The 24,470-nt window shown below is 38.7% G+C and overlaps 1 protein-coding gene across 1 annotated transcript in view; it reads left to right on the forward strand.

Moving 5' to 3' along the window:
• LOC118833158 (meprin A subunit beta-like) overlaps positions 1-24,470 on the forward strand; it is an 83,816-nt gene that overhangs the window by 50,982 nt on the left and 8,364 nt on the right. Inside the window, exons 7-8 of the mRNA XM_036740555.1 lie at positions 5,214-5,429; positions 8,633-9,073. Of these exons, the coding sequence (XP_036596450.1) occupies positions 5,214-5,429; positions 8,633-9,073 (657 nt within the window). The remainder of the gene's footprint in view (positions 1-5,213; positions 5,430-8,632; positions 9,074-24,470) is intronic.

Genomic DNA, 24,470 nt, shown 5'->3' on the forward strand with positions numbered 1-24,470 from the left:
ACACTATTTGTGTCAATACCTAATTGCTCTTAATCACCTCACAACATCCAAGAACTCTATCTCGCATAAATACAATATAACTTTAAAATCCCAGCCTTAGTCTATGGGATAATGATTCAACCCTACATCATAAAACTTCTCTTTCCTTTCTAATTATTCTCATTAACACTTTAGAAACCATATTATCTTTCATTTGACTATAGAAGAGTACCAATATAACCAGTCATTTGATTAAAACAACAAGATTTTACATATTTGCATTTATCCAATTTCCCATTTTTTAAAACAACTTCTTTCACAACGGTAACACATTCTGGCAGATAACTTCCCTTTTGTCACTACCTGCTTATTTCTGATTAAAGAGATCTGCCACATCATCTCCCCCTGAGGGTGGGTTCTTTCCCATCAGATGGCAAGCTTCACTAATAAGAACTGTATCCTTAAGACCCACATCCTCCTCGAAACCTAATCTTATCCTAAAAACATCACCTTTGCTGACTTTAAAAAGCCAGGTTTGAGACCCCTGCTGTTCTTTCTTTCAGTAAAAACTCAAATCCCAGTAATTGTTGCCCCTCCCCCTTCCTTCTTAAAGCAAAATAACCTTTAAACATTTGGATTCATTCACAAATTAGTCCATAAACCTCCAGATTAACATATATAAATATATATATTTTTAAAATGATAGACATCTCCTTCTTTTTCCTTAAAGCAAATTAACCCTTAAATGCTGGAATTCATTAACTAAGTTGGTGCCTCATTCTCAAATATTGCCCAGAATTCCTAGATATTACAAGTTCCTTAGTCAAAAAGATGTTGTAATGGGGATAACACTTAGTTTCTATACCCAATTAAGTTAGCTTTTATTACAATAACAAAGTTTACCAGGACCTTTAAAAACTTTGTCCATAGGAATCCCTCTATCCTGAAAACTTTCACAAGATTGAATATCTAAATGTCCTCAGTTCAGTTAACAACCTCAATTTCTTAATTAAGTACAATTCTTAATCTAACCTCTAGATTACAAGAGGAATTTTAATCACTAGTGGTAACATTCTTAATTTCTAAGGCCCAATACTCTTAGCATAGTAAAAGAAAACATTGCTGTTTATAAAACCATACTTTAACAGTTCACAAGAGAACCCAAAAGGCCTCTGCACAAATTCCTGACTTATAGAAAAAACAATTTCAATTGAACTTCCTTTTAAATAAAGACAAAACTTGGAAGTTCATAATTCTTTAAGTTACAGCAATTGTCCAGCTTCTTAACCTAACGCAACTTTAAGCCCTAAACATTATTATGTGTGTAAAGTTTGAACTACTCATGTCTGTCTAGGTAAGTACATTTCTAAACCAAATATGACAGTTTAAAATTACCAAATTCTCATCACATCCTCTAAGAGCACTCAATTCACATATATCAAACTCAGATTAAAATCGCATAATAGTCTTTTCAAATTACAAAATCTAAGAATTTTAGAAATATAATTTTAGAAGTACAAAAACAATAAATTTCAGATTGCAATTCCAGATTATCACATATAGGAATTATTGATCCTATTAATTTTGGTATTTCTATATTAATATATTAATATACATGCATAACATATATCAATACATTAATATCTTAAATACACTTTATTTATTTAACTGTATATTCTCAATCAGGTAACAAGTTTCTTTTAGCTTCAGCTTCCACAGTCTTTCAATGTGGAGGGTGGGGGGAGGGATGTGGCCAGGAGCAACATCCCCCCCACCTAAATTTCCCCATACAAGTTTTCTCTCTTTCTTTCCTAATTCTTGACCCAAAGTACCTCAAACATTTCAAGTGAATAATCAATTACATACTCTCCCAGCTTTTATTATTTTTAGAATCTAACCACCCCTTAATTCAGAGCCCATTTATCAATTTAGGTGAGCAAATTTCTAAACCTCTATGCACAGAGAATCTTCCATCTCGTCTTTAAACCACCAGATATATGCTCATAAAAACTTTCTCACACGGAAAGTGTGTTCTCATGGTTAATATCAGTATTATTAATTATTCACTTGTGACAACCACATATAACAGTTCCAAATTTTATCACATATAGAAATTATTCAACTTATTATTTTGGTATCCAAAAAACTACTTCAAAGGTTAACAATCACATGAAATCAGAGAGATAATAATGTTGTGTCTAAAATATAAACAACCATCATTATTATTTCCCTTTGCAAATCAGGAAACAGGTCAAACAGAGATTAAAATACAGTTTGCAATTGGAACAAAAATGTGAAGTTACCTAGAGCAGAAGCTGGTATCCCAATGGTGACAATTCTGGGAGGCAGAAAGTCCAAATCCATCTACCTCGCCCTTCCCCCATGACCGCAGAAGTTACTGAGCCTAGGGCAGTTTGCAGCTTCTGAGGACAGAGTGGGCAAGATGCAAAGGACCTGGATGGCATTTCCAAGCTTTACCAGAAGGATGGGCTACGAAGGTACCCAGGGGCACAGGACTGACTGTCAGTCTGTGAATTTCTGTCCTTCTCCTCCTTTTTACCGGGTGGGGAAGGGTGATTTAAGTTTTCCCTACAGCTCTCCTGCGTTCTTCTAATCTGATCTGAGAGGAGAGGAGTTTGTTTTTATCTGCTCTAACTTTTACTGCAGCCCTGAGACAGGATAACAATGGTGAAAAATCTCAATGAAGTAAACTTCACTCCTTGCTTACTCCTAAAAAACCTTTTGTACTAGAATCTAAGGGAGAAGATTCCCTCCCAACTGTGATCAGGGACAAAGACAAATGCGAGAGTCCCATAGAAAACTTTAACAGAGGTTTTAGCCAGAAGGCATTCATTGGGAGGAGGTCTTTCAGCAAGAGGAGCTCCTGGAATGAATTTACAATTTCAGGAGTTCCCTCTCCCGGAATTCAACCAACCAATTTCCAAACTTTTTAACAATTAAAACCCAGAATTTGCCAAAATTTTAACCCTTTTTCCTTCCGTTGTAGCTCCAATTCGGCCACAAATAGAACCACAAGGGGAGAAAAAATCTTTGTTTCCCTAGTTGCAGCCTGGAATCTCTGGCTGCCTGTGTTACAAGTTTTTTTAAAAAAACAAAACATAGACATTTTCACAATTGACACACGGACACAGACAAACCCAAAACGTACAGAACTTAGGACAAAATTTAAAACATAGAAGACACAGAACAGAACCAGATTGGGTGGATCAGATTGAAAGCTAAACCAGGTCCCCTTAGAGAAAAGAAAAATAAACCAGATTTTCCCTTCAGGGATATACAGAACAGATGCTTTCAATTTTCACACACCCCCCGCACTCTGAACACGCGTATTCCTGCGTCCAGGTAGCGTGACAACAGAGACCAGATGGCTAGCCCCAGAACGGAACCTTACCTCTAGAGGATTTGAAACCAGATCTTCTCCGAAGGCCGAAAAGGGACGAGTCAGCAAAGAGCCCATTCTCCGAGACCATCTCCCCACATCAGAGTCCTAGGAAAAGAAATCCCCAGGAGCCGGCCCTCTGAAGTGAGAGAAGGTGGATCGGGGGCAGAGACTCCCTGTTGAGGTCCGGAATTCTGTGTGTGTCTCCAGGGCGGTAACACGAAATACCGCCTCATCTCGCTGGGGCCTCCAAAATGTTATACCAGAAGCGAGTGAGACACGCCACAGAGTGTAAGTTTTGAATGGAGAAGTTTATTAGCCGGCGGTCATCCGGGGAAAATTCCCATAGCAAATGACCCCGTTTAAACCGAGAGGGTAGTTTATATAGACAATACAGGATTCAGTGCTTAATTATCTCTTGAAGTTTACGTATGTTACTTTGCAGACTCAGCAAGCCTGTGTTATTTCACTTTTTATGACCATGATACATTAGAGGAACCTCCTGAATAGATTGTAAATACAACATATCAGATAGCTGACAAAGTGTCAATTGGAATTACAACCCAGGATCTCTGTCTCCAACGTTTGCCATAACTCTTGAAGCTAGGAAGGCTCAAGATAAGGCAAAAGTCATATAATTCAAGATAATGTCTAGGGCCAAGGCTTCCATCCTGGTAATTAGCTTACATTCCTTGGAAATGTCTTAGGGGCCCAGGACACTCTTATGCAGACTGGGGTTTGCAGTTAGTGGCTGGGGGCAGGGTTTTTCTAGCAATAGCTGGCTACTCAGGTATCACAATGACCATGATCAAAGGAAACTCCTTAATAGATTGTAGATACAACATATCAGACAGCTGACTAAGTGTCAACTGAATTACAACCCAGAATCTCTGTGTCCAGTTTGCCATACATCCCACAACATGACTCATGAGATAAGAGCTAGGAACAGTCATATAATTCAAAAGAATATCTGGGGCTGAGGCTTTCATCCTTCAAGGCCATAGGCAGACCGAGTGATGTTCCAGCTGGGTTTGTTGAGGCGAGAGATAGAGTTTGTCTCTCAGCCTACTCAGTTAGACAAAGGAAGATCGTTAGGCTTTCCTGGTAATTAGCTTACATTCCTTGGAAATGTCTTAGGGGCCCGGGACACTCGGACCTCAGTCTGTTTTTTTCTTATGCAGACTGGGGTTTGCAGTTAGGGGCTGGGGGCAGGGTTTTTCTAGCAATAGCTGGCTACTCAGGTATCACGAGGAATCAAGAAACACTACCGATGAGGACTTTATTTTTTGTTTTTGCTGATTGTCTAGTTGACTTAAGAAAATAGATTGACTTAGGAAAAATTGACTTAAGAAAAAAGATTGATTTAAGAAAATAATAGAGAAAAATGTTAATGCAGATGAAACTTTAAAAACGTGTCATGTGTATGGGATATTGCCCCAAATATTTACCAGCACACACCTGAACCAGCTGAACTCTGCATGGCTGCAGGATGTAAAATGACACACTAGATTTTTAATATGTTGGTACTTGTGATTGCCTTTTGCCTCAGTTTCCCCCCTTGCCAAACGTGGTTAGGCAAGAAGCCATGTAAAAGCAGAGTGTTTTGGTATTGTAAATGTCTTCCCCCTCCACATGTGTGACTAATATTTTATTTAGCAGTGACTCAATGAGGTAATTTTCCAAGTCTTGACTGTAACTTAGGTTGTAGGATATGAACAAAAATAATGAGTTGTTGATGGTTTCATGTATTAATATTAAGTACACCCACTTGTGAAATTTTTTCTTCTAAAGCCAGGGTCTTCAAGTGTCTAATCTCTTCTTTGTCTTCTCGCAGACTCCGGCTTCTTTATGCACTTTGACAGCAGCTCTGTGAACGTAGGGGAAAAGGCGATCCTGGAAAGCTGCATATTTTATCCCAAGAGAGAATTTCAGTGCTTGCAGGTTTTTTACTACAGCAGTGGTAGCACTGATGACCAGCTCAAGATCTACGTCAGGGAGTATACCTCAGACAATGGTGATAGCTCCCTCACTCTGGTGGCTGAAGTGAAAGGTAGGAGATTTCATCCTCACATAATTACACTTGACTTTGATCTGAGACCTTCTGTGGCTCTTTGCTTCCTTTTCTTCAACACGTTCTGGCCTTTCCTCCTTTATAACACTATGCTTCGGTCTTCTGATGGTTTGAGATGCATGTGGGATTCTGAGCTGGAAGTGACCCTAGTGATTACCTGGTTCAGGACTTTGATTTTTTTTTATTCTGCCTTCTCTTTTCCTTGCTCAGGTTTGTGATACCAAACATCTGTTTCTTTTCCTGACAGCCATTTTTTACAAATCAGAGAACAAGCAATTGACCTAAAGGTCTTGCGATTAACAAGAGACTAAAGGACCCTTTCTAGAACTTTTCCTTCCAGGGCTTGAGGTTCAGTCTCAAACTGCTGTCTCTTGAATAATTCAGGGTTCAGGATGACTGAAACCTGATGGACTCTGGAAACCCCTTTAGTCTAGTATAGAGTGTGGCTAGGTAGTAATTTTCTATAGTAGAGGGGAATCTGTCTTGCTAGTTAAGCACCTTACCAAGTGCCAGTTATGCCCCCTTGATTTTATCTTATTTTGGTCTGCACCTGTGGTTTTGCCGTTTGTAGGGGACTTCTGGTAAGGAAATCCTCCCCTCCCTCACCCATTCAAATCAGCCACAGCACTGGATTTCTTACCTTAGAGAGTTGCCTGGGCGCATTTCAAAGACTTGCCCAAGGCCACATAACAAGTATGCCTTAGAGACTGGGCTTGAAAGTAGGCCTTCCTGACTCCAAGGCTGATTCTAGATAAAATGCCATGATGCCTCTCATTTTATAGTGTTCATTTCTGTTTAGTGCTTCCCTGACGTGAGTTCCTCAGTTCAGTTCTTGACTGGCTAGGGATTTATGGGAGGCCTTTTTCCACAACCCTGCCCTTCCTCCTCTTGGGGATGTGGTGAGAGGGAGCAAGGTAAGAGGGCATAGTATATGGTGGTATCCAAGGGAGATGGGCATAGTACACTAGCAAGGAAGGACTGGTTTTATGAAGAACCAAAGGAAATTTTTTTTTAACAATTAGAAAAGTTAAAAAATAGATTGGACTGCATTGGAGAGAGGGTACAAACAGTACAGTGTCCTATCACTGAAGATCTTGAAGCAGATATTGAAGGATCACTTCCGGGGATGTTGCAGCTAGAATTAATGATTTGGGCAGGGGTTGGTCTAGAACAGGGGTGGGGCACCTGAGGCCTGGAGGCCACACATGGCCTTCTAGGTCCTCAAGTGTGGTCCTTTGACCAAATCCAAACTTTGCAGAACAAATCCCCTTAAGAAAAGGAGTTGTTTTGTAAAACTTGGACTCAGTTAAAAGGCTGCACTCAAGGACCTAGAAGGCCACATGTAACCACAAGGCCGCAGGTTCCCTGGCCCTGGTCTAGGAGATTCCTCATCTCCTTCCTCACTCTGTTTATAACTCCATATCAAGGTTTTTGTTATTGTTCAGTCGTTTCAGTCATGTCTGACTCTTCATGACCCCATTTGGGGTTTTCTTGGCAGAGATACTGGAGTGACTTGCCATTTCCTTCTTCAGCTCATTTGACAGATGAGGGAACTGGGGCAAACAGGGTTCAGTGACTTACCCAGAGTCACACAGTTAGTTAAGTGTCTAAGGCCAGATTTGAACTCGGGAAGATGAGTCTTCCTCACTTCAGGTCCTGCATTGTATCCACTGTATCACTATACCCTATATCAAGATATCTACTTCCATATAGATTAACTTAGAGTGCGTGGTAGAGCAGCGGATAGAACACTGAGGTTTGAGTCAGGAAGACTTGAGTTGAAATCTAACCTCAGGTACTTATTACGTTTGTGACCCTGGGCCAGTCTTTTAACCTCCATCTGCTTCAGTTTTCTAAGCTAGAAAATGGGAGTAAGAGTAGTTGCCTCCCAGGGCCCGTAGTAGATGCTTAAGAAATGCTTATTTCCTTCTTCCTCCTGGCCAATAGGCCAGGTAAATTGCCCAAACACCAAGATATCGAGGTGAGTTTCTAGGGAGCAAGATTTCAGAAAGTAATCTTTTTAAGGATTGATATCAATCTGTGTATTATTACTGGGTAGCTGGTAGTAAACTTGCCATATTTTTCCCCCAGGAATTCGTACATTTCTAGGACTTTCAAGTTAGTAGGATCTTAGGGTTCTGTGTAGGCCCAAAGTCTTATGGAATGTTTAGCTAACTTTGAACATGATGGGACTACAAAAAGAGAGTCAGGGATATTCTGGTTCAAACACTGAACCCTGAAGATAATGCTACAGGAGATGAATATCATGGTGTAGTAGAAAGGGTGATGGAGTAGGGATCCAAGGACCTGAGTTCCAATTATGGCACTGCTGCTTACTAGCTGATGGTAAGGGAAAGCCATCTAACTCCTGTAAACAGCTTTCTGATCTATAAAATGAATGAGTTGCCGTAAAGTTCCTTTTAAGTCCTAAACCTTTGATCCTATCAGGATACTCTTTTTTTTGAGGGGGGAAGACAGGGCAATTGGGGTTAAGTAACTTGCCCGAGGTCACATAGCTAGTAAATGTGTCAAGTGTCTGCAGCCAGATTTGAATTCAGGTTCTCCTAACTCCAGGGCCAGTGAGCCACCTAGCTGCCCCCAGGACACTCTTCTTCAAAACAGTCTTGGATGTGATTGTCAAACTGAGGTAAGTACAAGGATAGAAGGGCCATTTATCTGACTTGGTAGGGTAGTTCAAAGACCTGAGTTCAAATCCAGGCTCAGGCACTTGCTAGCTGTGTAACCCTGGGTGAGGCATTTAACTTCTGTCCACCTTAGTTTTCTCCTCTGTTAAATGGGACTAATAATAACACCTGCCTCTCAATGTTGTGGTGAGGATCAAATGAGCTATTTGTAAAGTGCTTTGCAAATCGTAAAGTGCTATTTAAATTCTAGCTGTTATTAGTATTAGTTCTTACATTCTTGTAGGCAGCACAGAGGTAGAGCTCGATTGCTGAATATGGCTTCTTGTTTGGCCCTAGAAAAGTGTAGGCGACTTCATAGATCACCAGAAATGTGCTCAAGCATTCTCTTAGGTCATGTGATCTGGCATGAATATCGGGAAGTAAAACATTTAGACCAGAGAGTGGATGGAACCATGACCTAGAACATCATTGACTTTTGAACTACCAATTAGTCACGGAGGCCACGAACTAAAAGCTAACGGTCCTCTCCTATTACAGATGCACCCATTGGGAGCTGGCAACTCTATCATGTACCATTGGCAGTTACCACCAAATTCAGGGTGGTATTTGAAGGAACTCGAGGTACTGGCACAACAACTGGTGGTCTCTCCATCGATGACATCAATCTTTCAGAAATACGTTGTCCTCATTATGTGTGGAAGATAGACAATTTTTCACAACACAGTAACTCAAATGAAGGCATCGTTAGCCCTCCGTTTTATTCTCCTCTAGGCTATGCCTTTGAGGTTTGGTTAGATGTACATGATGTGACCAACATAGGGATATATTTCTCCCTGATCTCTGGAGCCAATGATGAACAATTACAGTGGCCGTGTCCATGGCAACAAGCCACAATGACGCTATTGGATCAGAATCCTGATATTCGTCGGCGCATGTCCAACCAGAGGAGTGTGACTACAGATCCAACTGAGAAAACTGGTTTGTGAATTTTTTTCTTTATTCCTGACACAATATATTCTTTATACTGGGAAGCTAAGGAGGGAGCAGAAAAGAAAAGAGGGAGGAAGGGTTGAAAAGGCACTAATTACTGATCAGTTAGACAGTTGGTTTGATATAAGAATCCAGAATCTTTGGAGTAATGGATCTTGTGAGCAAGTATTGCAATGATTGTGGCAAAGTGATTGTCAAGAATAGTGGGCAGCAAAAGTTCTAACAGAGAAACTTGGAATGAGAAGGGTGACCACATGAGAAGTATGGGTTAGGACAGGACTGGTGCGAAGGGTAACAACCACTCTCCCCAACTGATTCTCAACCTTTGATTTATGTCCCACCCTGGTTATACCAGGGTTGGACATGATAGTAGTATAATTCAGTTCTTGATTTGAAGAGACCTGATTAATAAATGGTTGTTGAATGAATGAGTGAATTAGATCAAGCAACAGGGGAAAGGATGGTATTGGGTGAGAGGAGTATAATTTAGTCATTGAAGAGTTCCTAAGGATTGTTCCATGCTGTGACCATCGTGTCTCTTTTTCTAGTTCTTAAAAAGAATGGTATTTAGAGGATGATCTTCTGACTTTATTATTTTTACCTATTTATTTTTAACATCCATTTAAAAATTTAAGCATCAAATTCCCTCCCTCTATCCCACTCCTCCTCCACCCATTGAGAAGGCAAGTGATATGATATCAGTTACACATGTGAAGTTATGAAAAATATATTTTTGTATTAGCTATGTTGCCAAAAAGTCATGAAAAGTAAGTAAAGTAGAAAAAAGTATGCTTCAATCTGTACTCATACTTCATCAGGAAGTGGATAGCATTTTTCATCATGGGTCCTTTGGAATTTTTTTGGATCATTGTCTTGATCAGAGTAGCTAAGTCCATTACAGTTGACCATTCTTACAATATTGTTGTTACTGTGTACATTGTTCTCCTGGTATAGCTCACTTCACTGCATTAGTTCATAAAGGTAATCCCAGGTTTTTCTGAAATCACCTCCCTCAATATTTCTTATAGCACAATACTATTCCATCACAATCATATACCACAATTTGTTTAGCCATTCTCTAATTGTTAAGCATTCCCTCAGTTTCCAGTTCTTTGCTACCACAAAAATAGTTGCTATAAATATTTTGGTACAAATAGGTCCTTTTCCATCTTTAAAAAATATCTTTGGGATACAGACTATGTAGTGTATTGCTGGGTCAAAGGGTATGTACAGTTTTATAAGCTTTGGATGTACTTCCAAATTGTTCTCAAGAGTGGTGGACCAGTTCACAGCTCTATCAATAATGCATTAGGGTACTTATTTTCCCACATTCCCTCCAGCATTTATTATTTTCAGTTTTTTTTTTCATTTTAGCCAATCTGGTAGGGGTGAGGTGGTACCTTAGAGTTATTTTAATTTTCATTTCTCTAATCAATAGTGATTTAAAACATTTTTTCATATGACCATTAATAGCTTTACATTATTCTTATGAAAATGGCCTGTTCACATCCTTTGACGATTTATCAATTGGGGAATGGCTCTAATTTTTTATAATTTTGGATCAGTTCTCTATTTGGGAAATGAGGTTTTTATCAGAGAAACTTGCTATAAAATTTTTTCTCTCCATTACTTGCTTTCCTTCTAATTTTGGTTACTTTGGTTTTCTTCACCCAAACCCCTTTTAATTTCATGTAATCAAGATTATCCATTTTACTTACAGTTATTCACTATATTTCCTGCTTATTTATAAACTCTTCCCTTATCTATAGATCTTACGAGTAATTTTTTCCATGCTCTTCTAATTTACTTATGATATATCATCCTTTATGTCTAATCATATACCTGTTTTGACTTTATTTTGGCATACAGTATGAGATCTCTATGCCTAGTTTCTTCCAAACTATTTTCCAATTTTTCCAGCAATTTTTGTCAAGTGGTGGTTTTTGTCCCCAAAGCTTGGATCTTTGGGTTTATCAAACATTAGATTACTACGGTTATTTACTACTGTATTTTGTGTAGCTAATCTATTCCATTGATCCACCACTCTATTTCCTAGCCAAATCCAGATTGTTTTGATGATTATTGCTTTGTTATGTAGTTTGAAATCTGCTAGGCTGCCTTCTCTTATATTTTTTCATTGATTTCCTTGATATTCTGATCTTTTGTTCTTGCAGATAAATTTTGTTATTTTTTTTCTGGCTCTTAAAAATAACTCCTTGGTAGTTTGATTGGTATGGAACTGAATAAGTTAATAAATTTAGGCAGAATTGTCATTTTTTTATTATATTGGCTCTACCTGCCCATGAGCAATTAATTTTCTCCAATTGCTTAGATCTGACTTTATTTGTGAAGACTCTTGTAACTATGTTCATATATTTCCTGGGTTTGTCTTAGCAGGTAGACTCCCATGTATTTTACATTATCTGCAATTATTTTAAATGGAATTTCTCTCTCATTTCCTGCTGGACTTCATTGGTAATATATAGAAATGCTGATGATCCATGTGGGTTTATTTTATATTCTGTAACTTTGCTGAAGTTGTTAATTGTTTCAACTAGTTTTTTAGTAGTGTCTTTATTATTTTCTAAGTATACCATTATTTCATCTGCAAAGAGGGATAGTTTTGTTTTGTCATTTCCTATTTTTGTTCATTTTTCTTGCCTTATTGCTATTGCTAGCTTTTCTAATACAATATTGAATAATAGTAGTGAAAATGAACATCCTTGTTTCTTCTTGATATTATTGGGAAGGTTTCAAGTTTACCACCATTACAGAGAATGATTGCTCTTGGTTTTGGGATAGATATTACTTATCAGTTTAGGAAAAGCTATTTATTATTATGTTACCTTGTGTTTTTAATAGGCATGGGTATTGCATTTTGTCAAAAACTTTTTCTGCATTTATATAGATATGATTTTTATTGTTTTTGTTATTGATATGGTCAATTATACTTATAGCTTTCCTGATATTGAACCAGTCCTGCATCGGTGGTATAAATCCTACCTGGTCATAGTTCATGATCTTTGTGACATATTGATATACTTTCCTTGCTAATTTTTTATTTAAAATATTTTCATTGATGTTTATTAGGGAATTTGGTCTATAGTTTTTTTGTTCTTCTTGGTTTAGGTAGCAAAATCACATTTGTGTCATGAAAGGGATTTGGTAGGACTTCTTTATCTTAAAAAAATAGTTTATATTGCATAAGGATTAATTGTTTCTTAAATGTTTGATAGAATTCACTTGTAAATCCACCTAATCCTGGGAAGTTTTCTTGGGGAGGTCATTTATGGCTTGTTCAATTTCTTTTTCTAAAAGATGGTTGTCTTAATATTCAATTTCCTCTTCTTTTGATCTTGGCAATTTATATTTTTGTAAGTATTTATCCATTTCACTTAGATTGTAATATTTATCGGTGTATAATTGTACAAAATAAGTGCTAATAATTTCTTTAATTTTATCTTCATTTGTGTCAAATCTACCCTTTTCATTTTTGGTAGTGGTTATTTAGCTTTCTTCTTTCTTTTTAATCAAGTTAACCAAGGATTTATCTATTTTATTGTCCCCTCCCAAAAAAAATCTAGTAGTTTTATTAGTTCAGTGGTTTTTTTTATTTTCAATTTTATTAATCTTTTATTTTCAGGATGTATATTTTGTTGTTTAATTGGGGCTTTTTAGTTCATTCTTTTTCTAGATTTTCCACTTGCATGCTCAATTAATTGATCTCCTCTTTCCCTTTTATATTATTGTATACACTTATAGATATAATTTTTCCCCTAAGAACTACTTTGGCTGAATCTCATAAATTTTGTCATGTTGTCTCATTGATTGTCCTTCTCTCCAGTGAAATTATTGATTATTTCAATGATTTTTTTCTTTGATCCACTCATTCTTCAGGATTAGATTATTTTTCCAATTAATTTTTAACCTTTGCTTTCAAGGCTCTTTTTTGAATGTAATCTTTATTGCATTATGGTCTGAGAAGGGTGCATTTAATGTATCTGTTTTTCTGCATTTGGTTGTGAAGTTTTTATGCCTTACTACATAATTTTTGTGAAGGTGCCATATACAGCTGAGCAAAGGTATATTCCTTTCTATTCCCATTTAATTTTTTCCAGAGGCTTATAATTAACTCTTAAAACATTCTATTCATCTCCTTAACTTCTTTCTTATTTATTTTATGTTTAAATTTATTTAGCTCTCAGAAGTGAAAGTTGAGCTTCCCCAGCACCCATTCCTGTAACTCATTTAACTTTTCCTTTAGGAATCTGGATGTTATGCCATTTGGTCCACATATTTAATATTGATATTTTTTCGTTGTCTGTGGCACCTTTTAACAAGATGCAGTTTCCCTGCTTTTTTCTTTTAATTAGGTCTCTTTTTATTTTTGTTTTGTTTTTTTTTTTTTACTTCAGCTACATAATAAATTCTGCCCTAGACTCTTATTTTAACTAGGTGTATGTCTGTTTCAAGTGTGTTTCCTATAAACAACATATTGTTTAATTCTGTTTTCTAGTTCATTCTGCTATCTGCTGCCATTTTATGGATGAATCCATCCCATTCACAATCCTGATCAGTAACTATGCATTTCTCGCCATTCTTTTGTCTTTGTTTATCTTTCTCTCTCTTTTTTTTATTTTGTCTCCTCCTCAAAAGTCTGTTTTGCTTCTGACTACTGCCTTCCTTAATCTACTCTCTTTTTTAACCCCACCTTTCTCTTATTCTCCTTTCTTCCTTCTTCCCTTTTGGGTAAGATGGATTTCTGTACCCAACTGAGTGTGAGTGTCTCTGTATGTGTACATATATACATATTTGTATGGATATATGTTTATATATGCATATATGTCAATACATATATACATGCACACATACACACATGTATATGTACTTCCCCTATTTGAACCAATTTGGATGAGAGTGAGGTTCAAGCATTGCCCATTCCCTTCCCATTATTTTCTCTTCCACTATAAAAGATCTTCCTTGTACACCTCTTTTATGTGAGATAATTTCCCCTATTCTTTCTCTCCCTTCCCACTTCTCTCAGTACATTCCTTTTTCTCACCCATCCATTTTTTTTTGGAGATCATTTCAACATGATCAACTCATACCCATGCCCTCTGTCTATGTAGAGGCCTTCTAAATGTACTAATAATGGTAAAGTTCTTAGCTGTTACATATATCATCTTCTCATATAGGGATGTAAATCATTTTACTTTATTCAATCCTTTATGAGTTCTCGTTTACATTTCCTTTTTTATGCTTCTTGATTGAGTCTTGTATTTGAAAGTCAGATTTTCTATTTTCCTTTGTTCTATTCATTATGAATGTTTGAAAGTCCTCTATTTCATTAGATATCCATCCCTCCACCCCCACCTCAAAGGATTATACTAAATTTTCCTTGTAAGTGTAACTTCTTTGCCTTTTAGGACATCATATTCCACACCCTCTGTTTCTTTAATGTGGTAGCTGCTAAATCTTGTGTGATTCTGCTGGAGTTCCATAGTATTTTAATGATTTCTTTCTTGCTGCTTGAAGCATTTTCTTTTTGACCTGGGAGCTCTAGAATTTGGCTATAGTATTTCTGAGAATTTTTATTTTGGCATCTCTTGCAAGAGATGATCAAGGAATTCTTTTAATTTTCATGCACTCTAGAATATCAGGGCAGTTTTTCTTGATAATTTCTTGAAATATGACATCTAGGCTCTTTCTTTGATCATAGCTTTCAGGTAATCCAATAAATCTTAAATTATTTCTTCTCAATCTATTTATCAGTGAATTGTTTTTCTAATGAGATATTTCACCCTTTCTTCTATTTTTATTCTTTTGACTTTGCTTTATTGTCTCTTGATATCTCATAGAGTTATTAACTTTCACTTGCCCAATTCTAATTTTTAAGGAATTATTTTTTCAAGTGAGCTTTGTACTTCTTTTTTCTTTGGCCAAGGCTGCTTTTTAAGGAGTTATTTTCATCTTTGAAGTTTTCTACCTCTTTTACCATTTGGCCAGTTGTGTTCTTTTTTAGGCTTTATTTTCTTCACCATTTTTTTGTGCCTCTTTTACTATGTTGTTAAATGTCATTTCATAATTTTTTTTTGCATTTCTCATTTCTTTTCTCAATTTTTCCTCCAGCAATGTTAATTAATTCTGAAAATAATTTTTTAGTTCTTCTAGGAATTCTTGTTGGACTTGTGTCCAATTTACCTCCCCCACTCCCTTTTGAGACTTTGCTTGTAACTGTTTTGACCTCATTGTCTTCTTCTAAATTTGTATCTTGTTCTTCCCTGTCACCATAGTAGCTTTTTATGATCAGCTTCTTTTTTTGTTTGTGTGCTCAATTTCTAGCCTATTTCTTGACATTGAACTTTATGTTAAAATTGGGCTCTGTTTCTGGGGTGAGAGGCATTGTCCTGTGCTTTAGGCTTTTTTTGCAGTGCTGTCTTCAGAGCTAGTTCTAAGAGTTTGGAAGTTTTTGGTGCTTCCAAGGTAGTGTGGTCAGGGGAGAGGTGTGGTCACTACTCTTCTGATCTGCACTCTGGTTCTCACCCAGAAAAGGCCCCAGTTTCCTTGTCACTGTAAGCAATACTGATCCTCAGGGCCCCTGTTCCCTTGGGACTGAAAGTAATACTGCTTTTCAGGGTCCCTGCTCCCTTGAGGACTACCTTTTCACACTGTAACTATGACCTGGAAGTTGGTGTGGTCACTGGAGTTGCCAAACATCACCTGGTCCTGTGCCCAGTGCTAGTAAAGGGGTCTCCTGTCATCTCTTTCTGACCAATTGCTTGATCCTGTTACCCTCTCTGGCTTTAGGGCTTCTGAAGTTGATTTGTGGCTGCTGTTGCAGGCCACCTTCAAGTCCCACAGCTAATGTTACCCTCATGTGGACTCTGGGTTGTCTCCCACCCCAGCGTTTACTTCTGAGCTCCTAGGTTGTCTTGGGCTGGAAAAATGTCTCACCTTGGCCTTTTGTTGGCTCTGCCACTCCAGAATTAGATTTGAAGTATCATTTTAAAGTTGTTTGAGGGGAATATTGAAAGAGTTTGTCTATTGTATTTTCTATATTCATCATCTTCGGGGGTGATCTGACTTTATTATTTTTAATGTACCTTGTGGAGACTTGATAAAGAGAAAGAGGGAGGGTATCCCAAAGAATTACTGTTAACCTGAAGTTTGAACTTTATAGTAAAAAAGGCTGGACTTCTGTGACGGAGAAGGTAAAAGACATATTAATTTTAGAGGGAAACAAATGCACAGAACCCATGTACTGCAGTTTCCCTCACCATAGATAGGTAAGGTAGATAAATAGAGAGCAGGTAACGCTTGTTATGTGCCAGGCACTGTACTAAGAGATGGGGATAAGAATACAAGCAAACAAGAAAGTCCTTACTCTCAAGATGTTCCATTCTATTGGAGAAAGACAACACAGAAAGGGGATCTAGAGAGTGAGAATGGGAGGGAAGAGTGCACCAGGCAGACAAGATGGCTGGGGGGAGAGAGACAAGTTTGGAGAGATAGTTGAGACAGGAGTGTGTGGGATACAAGATTGTTTGTGAAAGCTTCCCATGAATAAATCAAGCAAGGTAATACTCAGATAGTACAAATTTAGTTAGGATGTAGACCTCACTAGGCCTAAGTTTCGTTTTCCTGTAAATCATATGATTTCGGGGAAGTCAGGTGGTCTCCCCCTCTCCCCCTCCCCTAGCCTACTCGCATGCTGTCATCTTAACATTGAGATTTCCCTTTAAGGTAATTCTGTAGTTTCTGTGCTAGTATTGGATAAACTTATTCTGGGATAGATTGTGAGGCCACCTGTCCCAGCAAATAGGGACAGGGGTCAAGCCTCTAGGGGTGGAATTTCTTAGAATTGTTTGTACAAGGTTATATATCCCCTTGCTTGCCTTCTCCCCCTTGCCTCTCTGCACTACCATCCCACCCTGGTAGTGGGAGATGCCCAATTCTCGCGAGACTTGATCAAATAAAGCTTCTGTTTTGTTTCTACCTTGAGAAAACCGAGACACCTCTGTTTTTGTTTATTTTGAGCCTGTGGTTTGTCCCACACAGTTGGGGGCTCGGCCGGGATCCCCTCGATTGGGGGGGGTTCTCCTCACCAGGGAGCAGGATCCAGCGTGCACCACAAAGATTTATTGGGGGTTCCTGGTCCTGGTGTGGGGCTCCACCCAGTTGGGGGAAAATCCTGAAGAGAGGGACTCGGAGGAACAGAAGCTGTGCTAGGTTCCGACATTCCAAAAAGTAAGAGATAAGAGAAAAGTCCGGCCGGCTGGTGTGGTGTGTGTTGAAGTCATAAACAAGTACACGTACTCTCCGAAGGTAAGCACTCAGAGGTCTGGCGGTGAATCTGTTGAGTCTCTGACTCGGGGAGTGCGGCGATGGCTCCCAACCAAATTAGGGTGGGATATAACCCCAACGCAAGGACGCTCTCGAGAACACTTCACGGGGGACTTCGGGGGAGTAGCTGCTCCCTGGGGAGTTGAGGCATGTGTGCCCTCCCCGTTCAGCTAAGTTCTGTTGAGTCTTGGACTCGGGGAGTGCGGCGACGGCTCCCGACCAAATTATGGGGAAAACCAATCTAAGTCTGGGCAGTCGGAGCACAAATGTGAGGTACCTTTAGGCAATCGATTGCAAAATTGGAATGAACAACAAAAGTAGAAAGGAAAATGGCCATAGACAAGAGCTCTTAAAATATTTGACCTAGGTGGGTGGAATGGATTTTTCCTGGTGTTTTGAGGAAAGCTCTCCCAGGGAAAACGAAAAACAAAAAGCTTTTGGATTTCTGTATCTTTGTGTCTGTGTCTGTCTGTATCTGTGCTTCTGTGTGTGTGTAATCTGACACCCTGTAATGTCCACTATCTGGCTTTCTCTCCCTCCCTGACTCCTCCTGGCATGCAGAGGAGCGGGAGGGCGGGGGAGAGAGAAAGAGGGAGAAAAATGTTTTCTTGTTTAAGTTATGTGATGGAAAAGGCAAGGTAAAGAGGAGTGTCAGGTCAGAATTAGAAAGAAATAAAGTATGTGCAGTTTTACAGGGGCTTTCATCAAAGTCCACCAGAAAGGAAAGGCAAGAAAGTTTAACCATGTAGGGAAGAGACATGTGAAGGAAGTTTAAAAAAGGCATAATCTATTTGCACAAATAGTGTGAATAGAGGTTTTGAGAGTGCAAGGTGGAAACTTTTGGGAAGTTGTTTTAAAAAAAATTATATATATATATATATATATATATATATATATATATATATATATATATATATATATATATATATATATGCTCTTTCTGTCTCCCTCCATCCCAGATCTGGCCAATTTGGAATGTGGAGAGATAAGAAAGAAAGCAGGAACTTTTCCCGTAAATTTAAGTGAAATGTGTTACTTCTAATTTGATGCTCAGAATTTATTATGCTATTTGGTATTAAGGCAAATTCGGAAAATGCATAGATATGAAAAAGAGACACTTTGAGCTCCCTAGTATGAGGAGAAAAGGAAAAATCTACAATGTGTACTACGATGCATTGTAATTATGGTTTCCCAATTTTCAGACTTACGAACTTTAAGTAATGATCCTACAAATAGAATTGGAAAATATTTAATAACGTAAAGGTATTAAATAAATCTGTAGAGTTAGTAAGTACTTTTTTTACATACAACTACAGAGATCCTTATGTGCAATTTAGTGACCCTTGTTCCTATTTGAATTTAAAAATGGCTTAAAGCTTCCAAAATAGAGAAATATGACCAGAGAATGAGAGCCAATCTGAACATATTTTACCCAAAAGACTGTTGCTTATTACATTCCTGAGAAACAGAAATACTTCCTAGAATAGGAATTAGCTCAATAGATATAGATATTTCTAACTTGCTGTGATTTTCCTAAGTTTGTGACTTGAAAAGTTTAAAAAGTGATTTGGCTGCGAATATACAATAGAGAGTTGGCTCCTTTTCAAAAATAATTACCCCACTGACAACAGCCCTGGACCCCAAGCACCCTGAAGCCCACACTTCTAGGCAATTGCCCCCCCACCACCACCACTGGAACCTGGAATTTTTGCTCCTAGTCTTCCAAACCTGACAACCCCTGTTAGAAAGTAAAGATCTCTCAGAGACCCTCCTAAATGACTCGTTAGACCTTTAATTCAGGCGCTGGACTCTGCAGCTTCCCAGCACCTTCCCCCCTCCTTTAGTCCCCCCCCCCCTCCCCCCGCCTTCAGTCCACAGCTAGGCTCTGCAACTATGAGGAGAGAAGAAAAGCCTCTATGCTTGGTAAGCCTAAAATATGTAATGATTTGGGAATGCAATTAATGTCATCTGAAAATCTTTCTATTGTACTATTAGTGTGCTTCTAAATTGTAGTAAAATGTCCTATATTGCAAAACTTAAGTACCCGAAGATAGTGTTAGACAAAGCAATTATTAATCTGAATTTTGTCGAAGAGAAGAAGAAAAAAAAATGATATGAAAACAATTGTGTAAAACTGGTTAAGTTACTTCCTCAGCCTTAATTGCCGTTTAGAAGACCAGGTATTTTCTACTTTACCTGTAGTTAATGGAAGGTCACAGCTAAAACAATTCAGCCAGCACTTACTCGTAAGATTGTTAACTAGGTTATTTGGGATTACTGTCTTAATGTTAAAGACCAAGACAGTTCTGAAGAGATAAAAGAAGTTATGTCCATCCATCTTTTGGGCTAGATGTGTGGGTGGGTTCTATTATGGATTCTATTATATGGATATTAATTAGGGTAAAGATATTGATTGTTGTGAGTTATTATTGTTGCTATTCAATTAATTATCAACCCCTCGGCCTGGAAGGGAGGCTGACTATACCTTGTTGGCAACGATTCAAATTTCTTAGGCTTCCTTTTTACCTGGGGCAAAAAGAAGTAGTTACTGGCCCAGCACATTTTAAACTGATCTAATTATAACAGGTGATTGCAAACTATTTGTAATGTGAATGGAACTTAGAAATGCATATTTGAATAATTTTCTAGGAAAAGTGCATATTGTTATTTGGCACTGAGAAATTTATTAACTATATAGCCCCAAGAAAATTCTATTTACTGTAGTTCACTGTTCAATAAGGGGATGGTGGTGGAGTCCATTCCCAGGGATATTACAAAGATCGCATGATTGTAAAGGTGCTTGGCACAATGCTTGGCGTAGAATAAATGCTATTTGAATGTACACTGTTTTAAGTTTAAAATAATTGCTTCATATTTATTAACCTTATGTGGATTTTCTTCACTGTGAAGTTTTGATGATAAGATGAATGATTCTCTGTATCAGGCAGTTCGGGGCCATATCTGACTGAGGTAAAGCCACCACAATGGAAATTAATTGGTTTTGGTTTTCAAGTTAAAATAGATGATAATTGTTTATGATATTGTTATATGTCTAAAATTTTTCTTATTGCATAACTTGGTAAGCAGCTGTATCATCTGTGTTGTTAGAGAAGCAATTTCTTTTACAATCTAAATGTTATTAGGTTAAGAATTGTAATTTAAGAAATCTTAAATTACCAAATTTTGTCTTTAATTGTTTTGCTATCATTTGGGAAATTTGTGAGATCATTAATTAAGCTGTTGATGTTATTGCTTAGAGATAGTATTTACCAGAGTATGTTTAGTTTTGGTTTTTTCTCAATTATGTGGAAAAGGTTTGGTGATCAAAATTTGGGAATTGTTTAGCACTTAGGAATAATAATAATATCAGGATAAATTATGAGCTGTTTCTAAGAAGGAGAGATTAAAAAAAGGGGGGTTTGTAAAATCCTTTGTATGATTTTTAGAAAGCCTCGACCTTGAATAAGTGTGCTCAGAGAAACAGCAAAAGATAGCAAACAGACCCAAGGTTTTTCTATTTAACCCCTTCTTGGGGTCCATGTTACTTCTCCTTATTTTGTAAAATTGCCAAGGCACCTGGAAAACTATCTGCATGGGCAAGGTCATCAGCCCCAGACAAAGAACTTCTTTGAGTTATATAGGTCCTAAACACTGAACTTAGCTTGCTGAGAAATTAAAAGTTTATGTACAATAGATAGAAAGGATTCTAATATTTGGCTTTTACACCACGACAAGTTTAAAGTGGAGAACGAGAATGTTTAATTAAATCCCTTATGTATGTGAGTCCTGGTAAATCTTTACTGCTTATTGCAGCTTCGTATCTGACTCCAAGCTGTGACTGCTGGGACTTGCTGTTTAAGGTTAAAAGGAGTTGGGACTATAACTACTTTTGTTTTAAGTTTGAATCTGGGTATAGTTGTCTACAATACACAAGTATCTGAGAGAAATGCCACAAGCTACTCAGAAAGAATGTGATCCATACTGTTAACGGTGGAGATCTGCATTTGGGACAAAAGCCGGGGGGACAATCTTAGCCTCAGTCTAGGATGGGATCCTCCTGGCCTCAGTTTCCCCCTGTGTTCCTTTGAAAAGGAAGTTTCCCACCTATTTCTGAGTGTAGCAATGCGGTGGCAGAGATACTACATAACTGAGGAATCAAAACTATATCTGGATTATAAACAAGAGCCAAGGATGTTTTATCCTGTAATATTTGACATATCACGTGTCCCTGCCTTTTTTTCCTTCTATAGCAAATTTCTGTGATCAGAACAAGTAGTCAGTAAAAGATATGAGCTCTTTTTGTGTTATCTTACTGGGCAATCTAATATTATTTTATCTAGAACTAGGGCAGGTACGGAAATTTAAACAAACTGCTTAAGGCTCACTTTAAGATGTTCCCTTTGTCTAAAAGGAATCTAAGAGCAGTAGTATTTTCCTATGATCACTCTCTTACTGCTATCAATGTGAGATTCTATTACAACACCTCTTTGACTAAGAAACTTTGTAATATTTAGGAATTCTGCTATAACTAGAAACTTTGTTTGTTATGATGCTTTGAAATTAGTGTTACTTATGGACTTTTGCACCAACTTAGTAAAGCTTTAGGAAGAAGAGTAGAAATGCATACAAGCCACTTAGAACTCACTTTGTAGATGTTCCCTAAGCAATGTGAGAATGTTATTTTGTTATTTGATTAATATCATGCATGCTTAAAATTTTGGGAAAATATGGGAAGAAAGGGGGGATGATAAATAGTAAAGGACGAGACCTGGCCCACATCGCCTTGGTCTCTCAAGTCTTAGAAAACTTATTATTACAGAAAATATATCAATAATCCATGTGAATAGTCATCAATCCAGACAATCCTTTGAGGTTAGAGGTAACCGCCTGGCAGATGAGGAAGCACGGAAAATAGGGGCTATAGAATCTGAACTACCCGACCATTTGCTGGTACTAATTCCCTCTTTTCCTCCGAGTCTTCCTTCCCCAACCTTTACTACAGAAGAACAGAAGAAGGTGTCATCTTTAGGGGCCGAGGAGCGGGAAGGCCGATGGTATCTCCCAGATGGAAGAGAGGTACTGACCAAGTCAGGTATGAGGCAGGTCCTTCACCATTTACACCAAGGCAGTCACTGGGACATCCAGAACCTGTGCAATGCTGTTCTCGCATGGTATGTGTCAACCGGCCTTTACACCCTAGCAAGACAGTTGGTACAGGGTTGCCTTTTTTGTCGAAGGACGAACAGGACTGCTTTGTGCCGAACCCCGATGGGTGGAAGGCCACCAGGTCTTCGGCCATTTCAAAGCATACAGGTGGACTTTACTGAGCTGCCCCCCATAAGCCGTCTCAAATACCTGCCAGTCGTAGTGGACCATCTGGCATTTTGGGTGGAGGCTTTTCCCTTGCCCCGGGCTACTGCCCCTATGGTATGTAAGATTTTGCTGGAACAAATAATCCCACGGTATGGGATGGTGGAACGAATTGACTCGGACCAGAGGACTCATTTTGCGGGTAAGATCCTGCAGCTCCTTATGCAAGCCTTGGATATTACATGGGAGTTTCATGCTCCTTGGCATCCTCCCTCATCAGGCAACGTAGAAAGGATGAATCGGGAGACCAAGAGACAGCTTATGAGGTTGATGTTAGAAACGCAGTTACCTTGGACTAAGTGTCTCCCCCTGGCCCTACTCAGAATACGTACTAAACCTCGAAGGGACATGGGGTTGTCTCCTTATGAACTCCTATTTGGTCACCCTTATCGAGGAAGAGGAGAAACTTGGGATCCTATATATGAACAGGAAGATAGATTTTTTTAAGGGAATATGTATCTGCCTTGGCAAAATACCTCCTTATTTTACAGACTAAGGGGTTGATCGCTCAGACCCCACCTTTAGGCTTTCTGGTGCATAAGTACCAACTAGGAGACTGGATCCTGATCCAGATGTGGAAGGAGGAAAAGCTTGCCCCGACCTGGGAGGGGCCTTTCCAAGTCCTGTTGACATCGGACACCACGGTGTGGACCACAGAGCGAGGCTGGACCCATCACTCCCGAGTGAAGACATCTACTAAGCCGCCCGGTGAATGGACTGTTGAACCCTCGTCCCAGGGGGACCCATTAAAAATACATCTGGGGCGTAAGCCTCCCACTGACTGAATGCATGAACCCTGAACCCCTACTTGATCCATAAGATTGCTAATAGCTATAAGTGGAGCTGTGCTCCTTCCAATTTGCCTCCCGTGTATGCTGCAATTGATGACCAGAATGATAATAAGGACTCTATCAAAGATGATTAAGTTAGAAGGTACAGCCAGTGGATCTATCAGACTGATGATCCTTAAAAGGGGCGGAATGGGAACCAGTTGAGCAGGAAAACCCGCTAGAGCAGACCAACGAGTTGGATCGTGCAGTTGAAGCAGTGTATATGAATTGGCGTGGGAAGCTTTCAACTATGGAATAAGAGGGGGGATTTTGTGTGGGATACAAGATTGTTTGTGAAAGCTTCCCATGAACAAATCAAGCAAGGTAATACTCAGATAGTACAAATTTAGTTAGGATGTAGACCTCACTAGGCCTAAGTTTCGTTTTCCTGTAAATCATATGATTTCGGGGAAATCAGGTGGTCTCCCCCTCTCCCCCTCCCCTAGCCTACTCGCATGCCATCATCTTAACATTGAGATTTCCCTATAAGGTAATTCTGTAGTTTCTGTGCTAGTATTGGATAAACTTATTCTGGGATAGATTGTGAGGCCACCTGTCCCAGCAAATAGGGACAGGGGTCCAGCCTCTAGGGGTGGAATTTCTTAGAATTGTTTGTACAAGGTTATATATCCTCTTGCTTGCCTTCTCCCCCTTGCCTCTCTGCACTACCATCCCACCTTGGTAGTGGGAGATGCCCAGTTCTCGCGAGACTTGATCAAATAAAGCTTCTGTTTTGTTTCTACCTTGAGAAAACCGAGACACCTCTGTTTTTGTTTATTTTGAGCCTGTGGTTTGTCCCACACAGGAGTGAAATGAGCATGGCTCAGGCCCCTTAGGAAATA

Source organism: Trichosurus vulpecula, assembly GCF_011100635.1.
Source record: "Trichosurus vulpecula isolate mTriVul1 chromosome X unlocalized genomic scaffold, mTriVul1.pri SUPER_X_unloc_2, whole genome shotgun sequence".
Taxonomy (NCBI): domain Eukaryota; kingdom Metazoa; phylum Chordata; class Mammalia; order Diprotodontia; family Phalangeridae; genus Trichosurus; species Trichosurus vulpecula.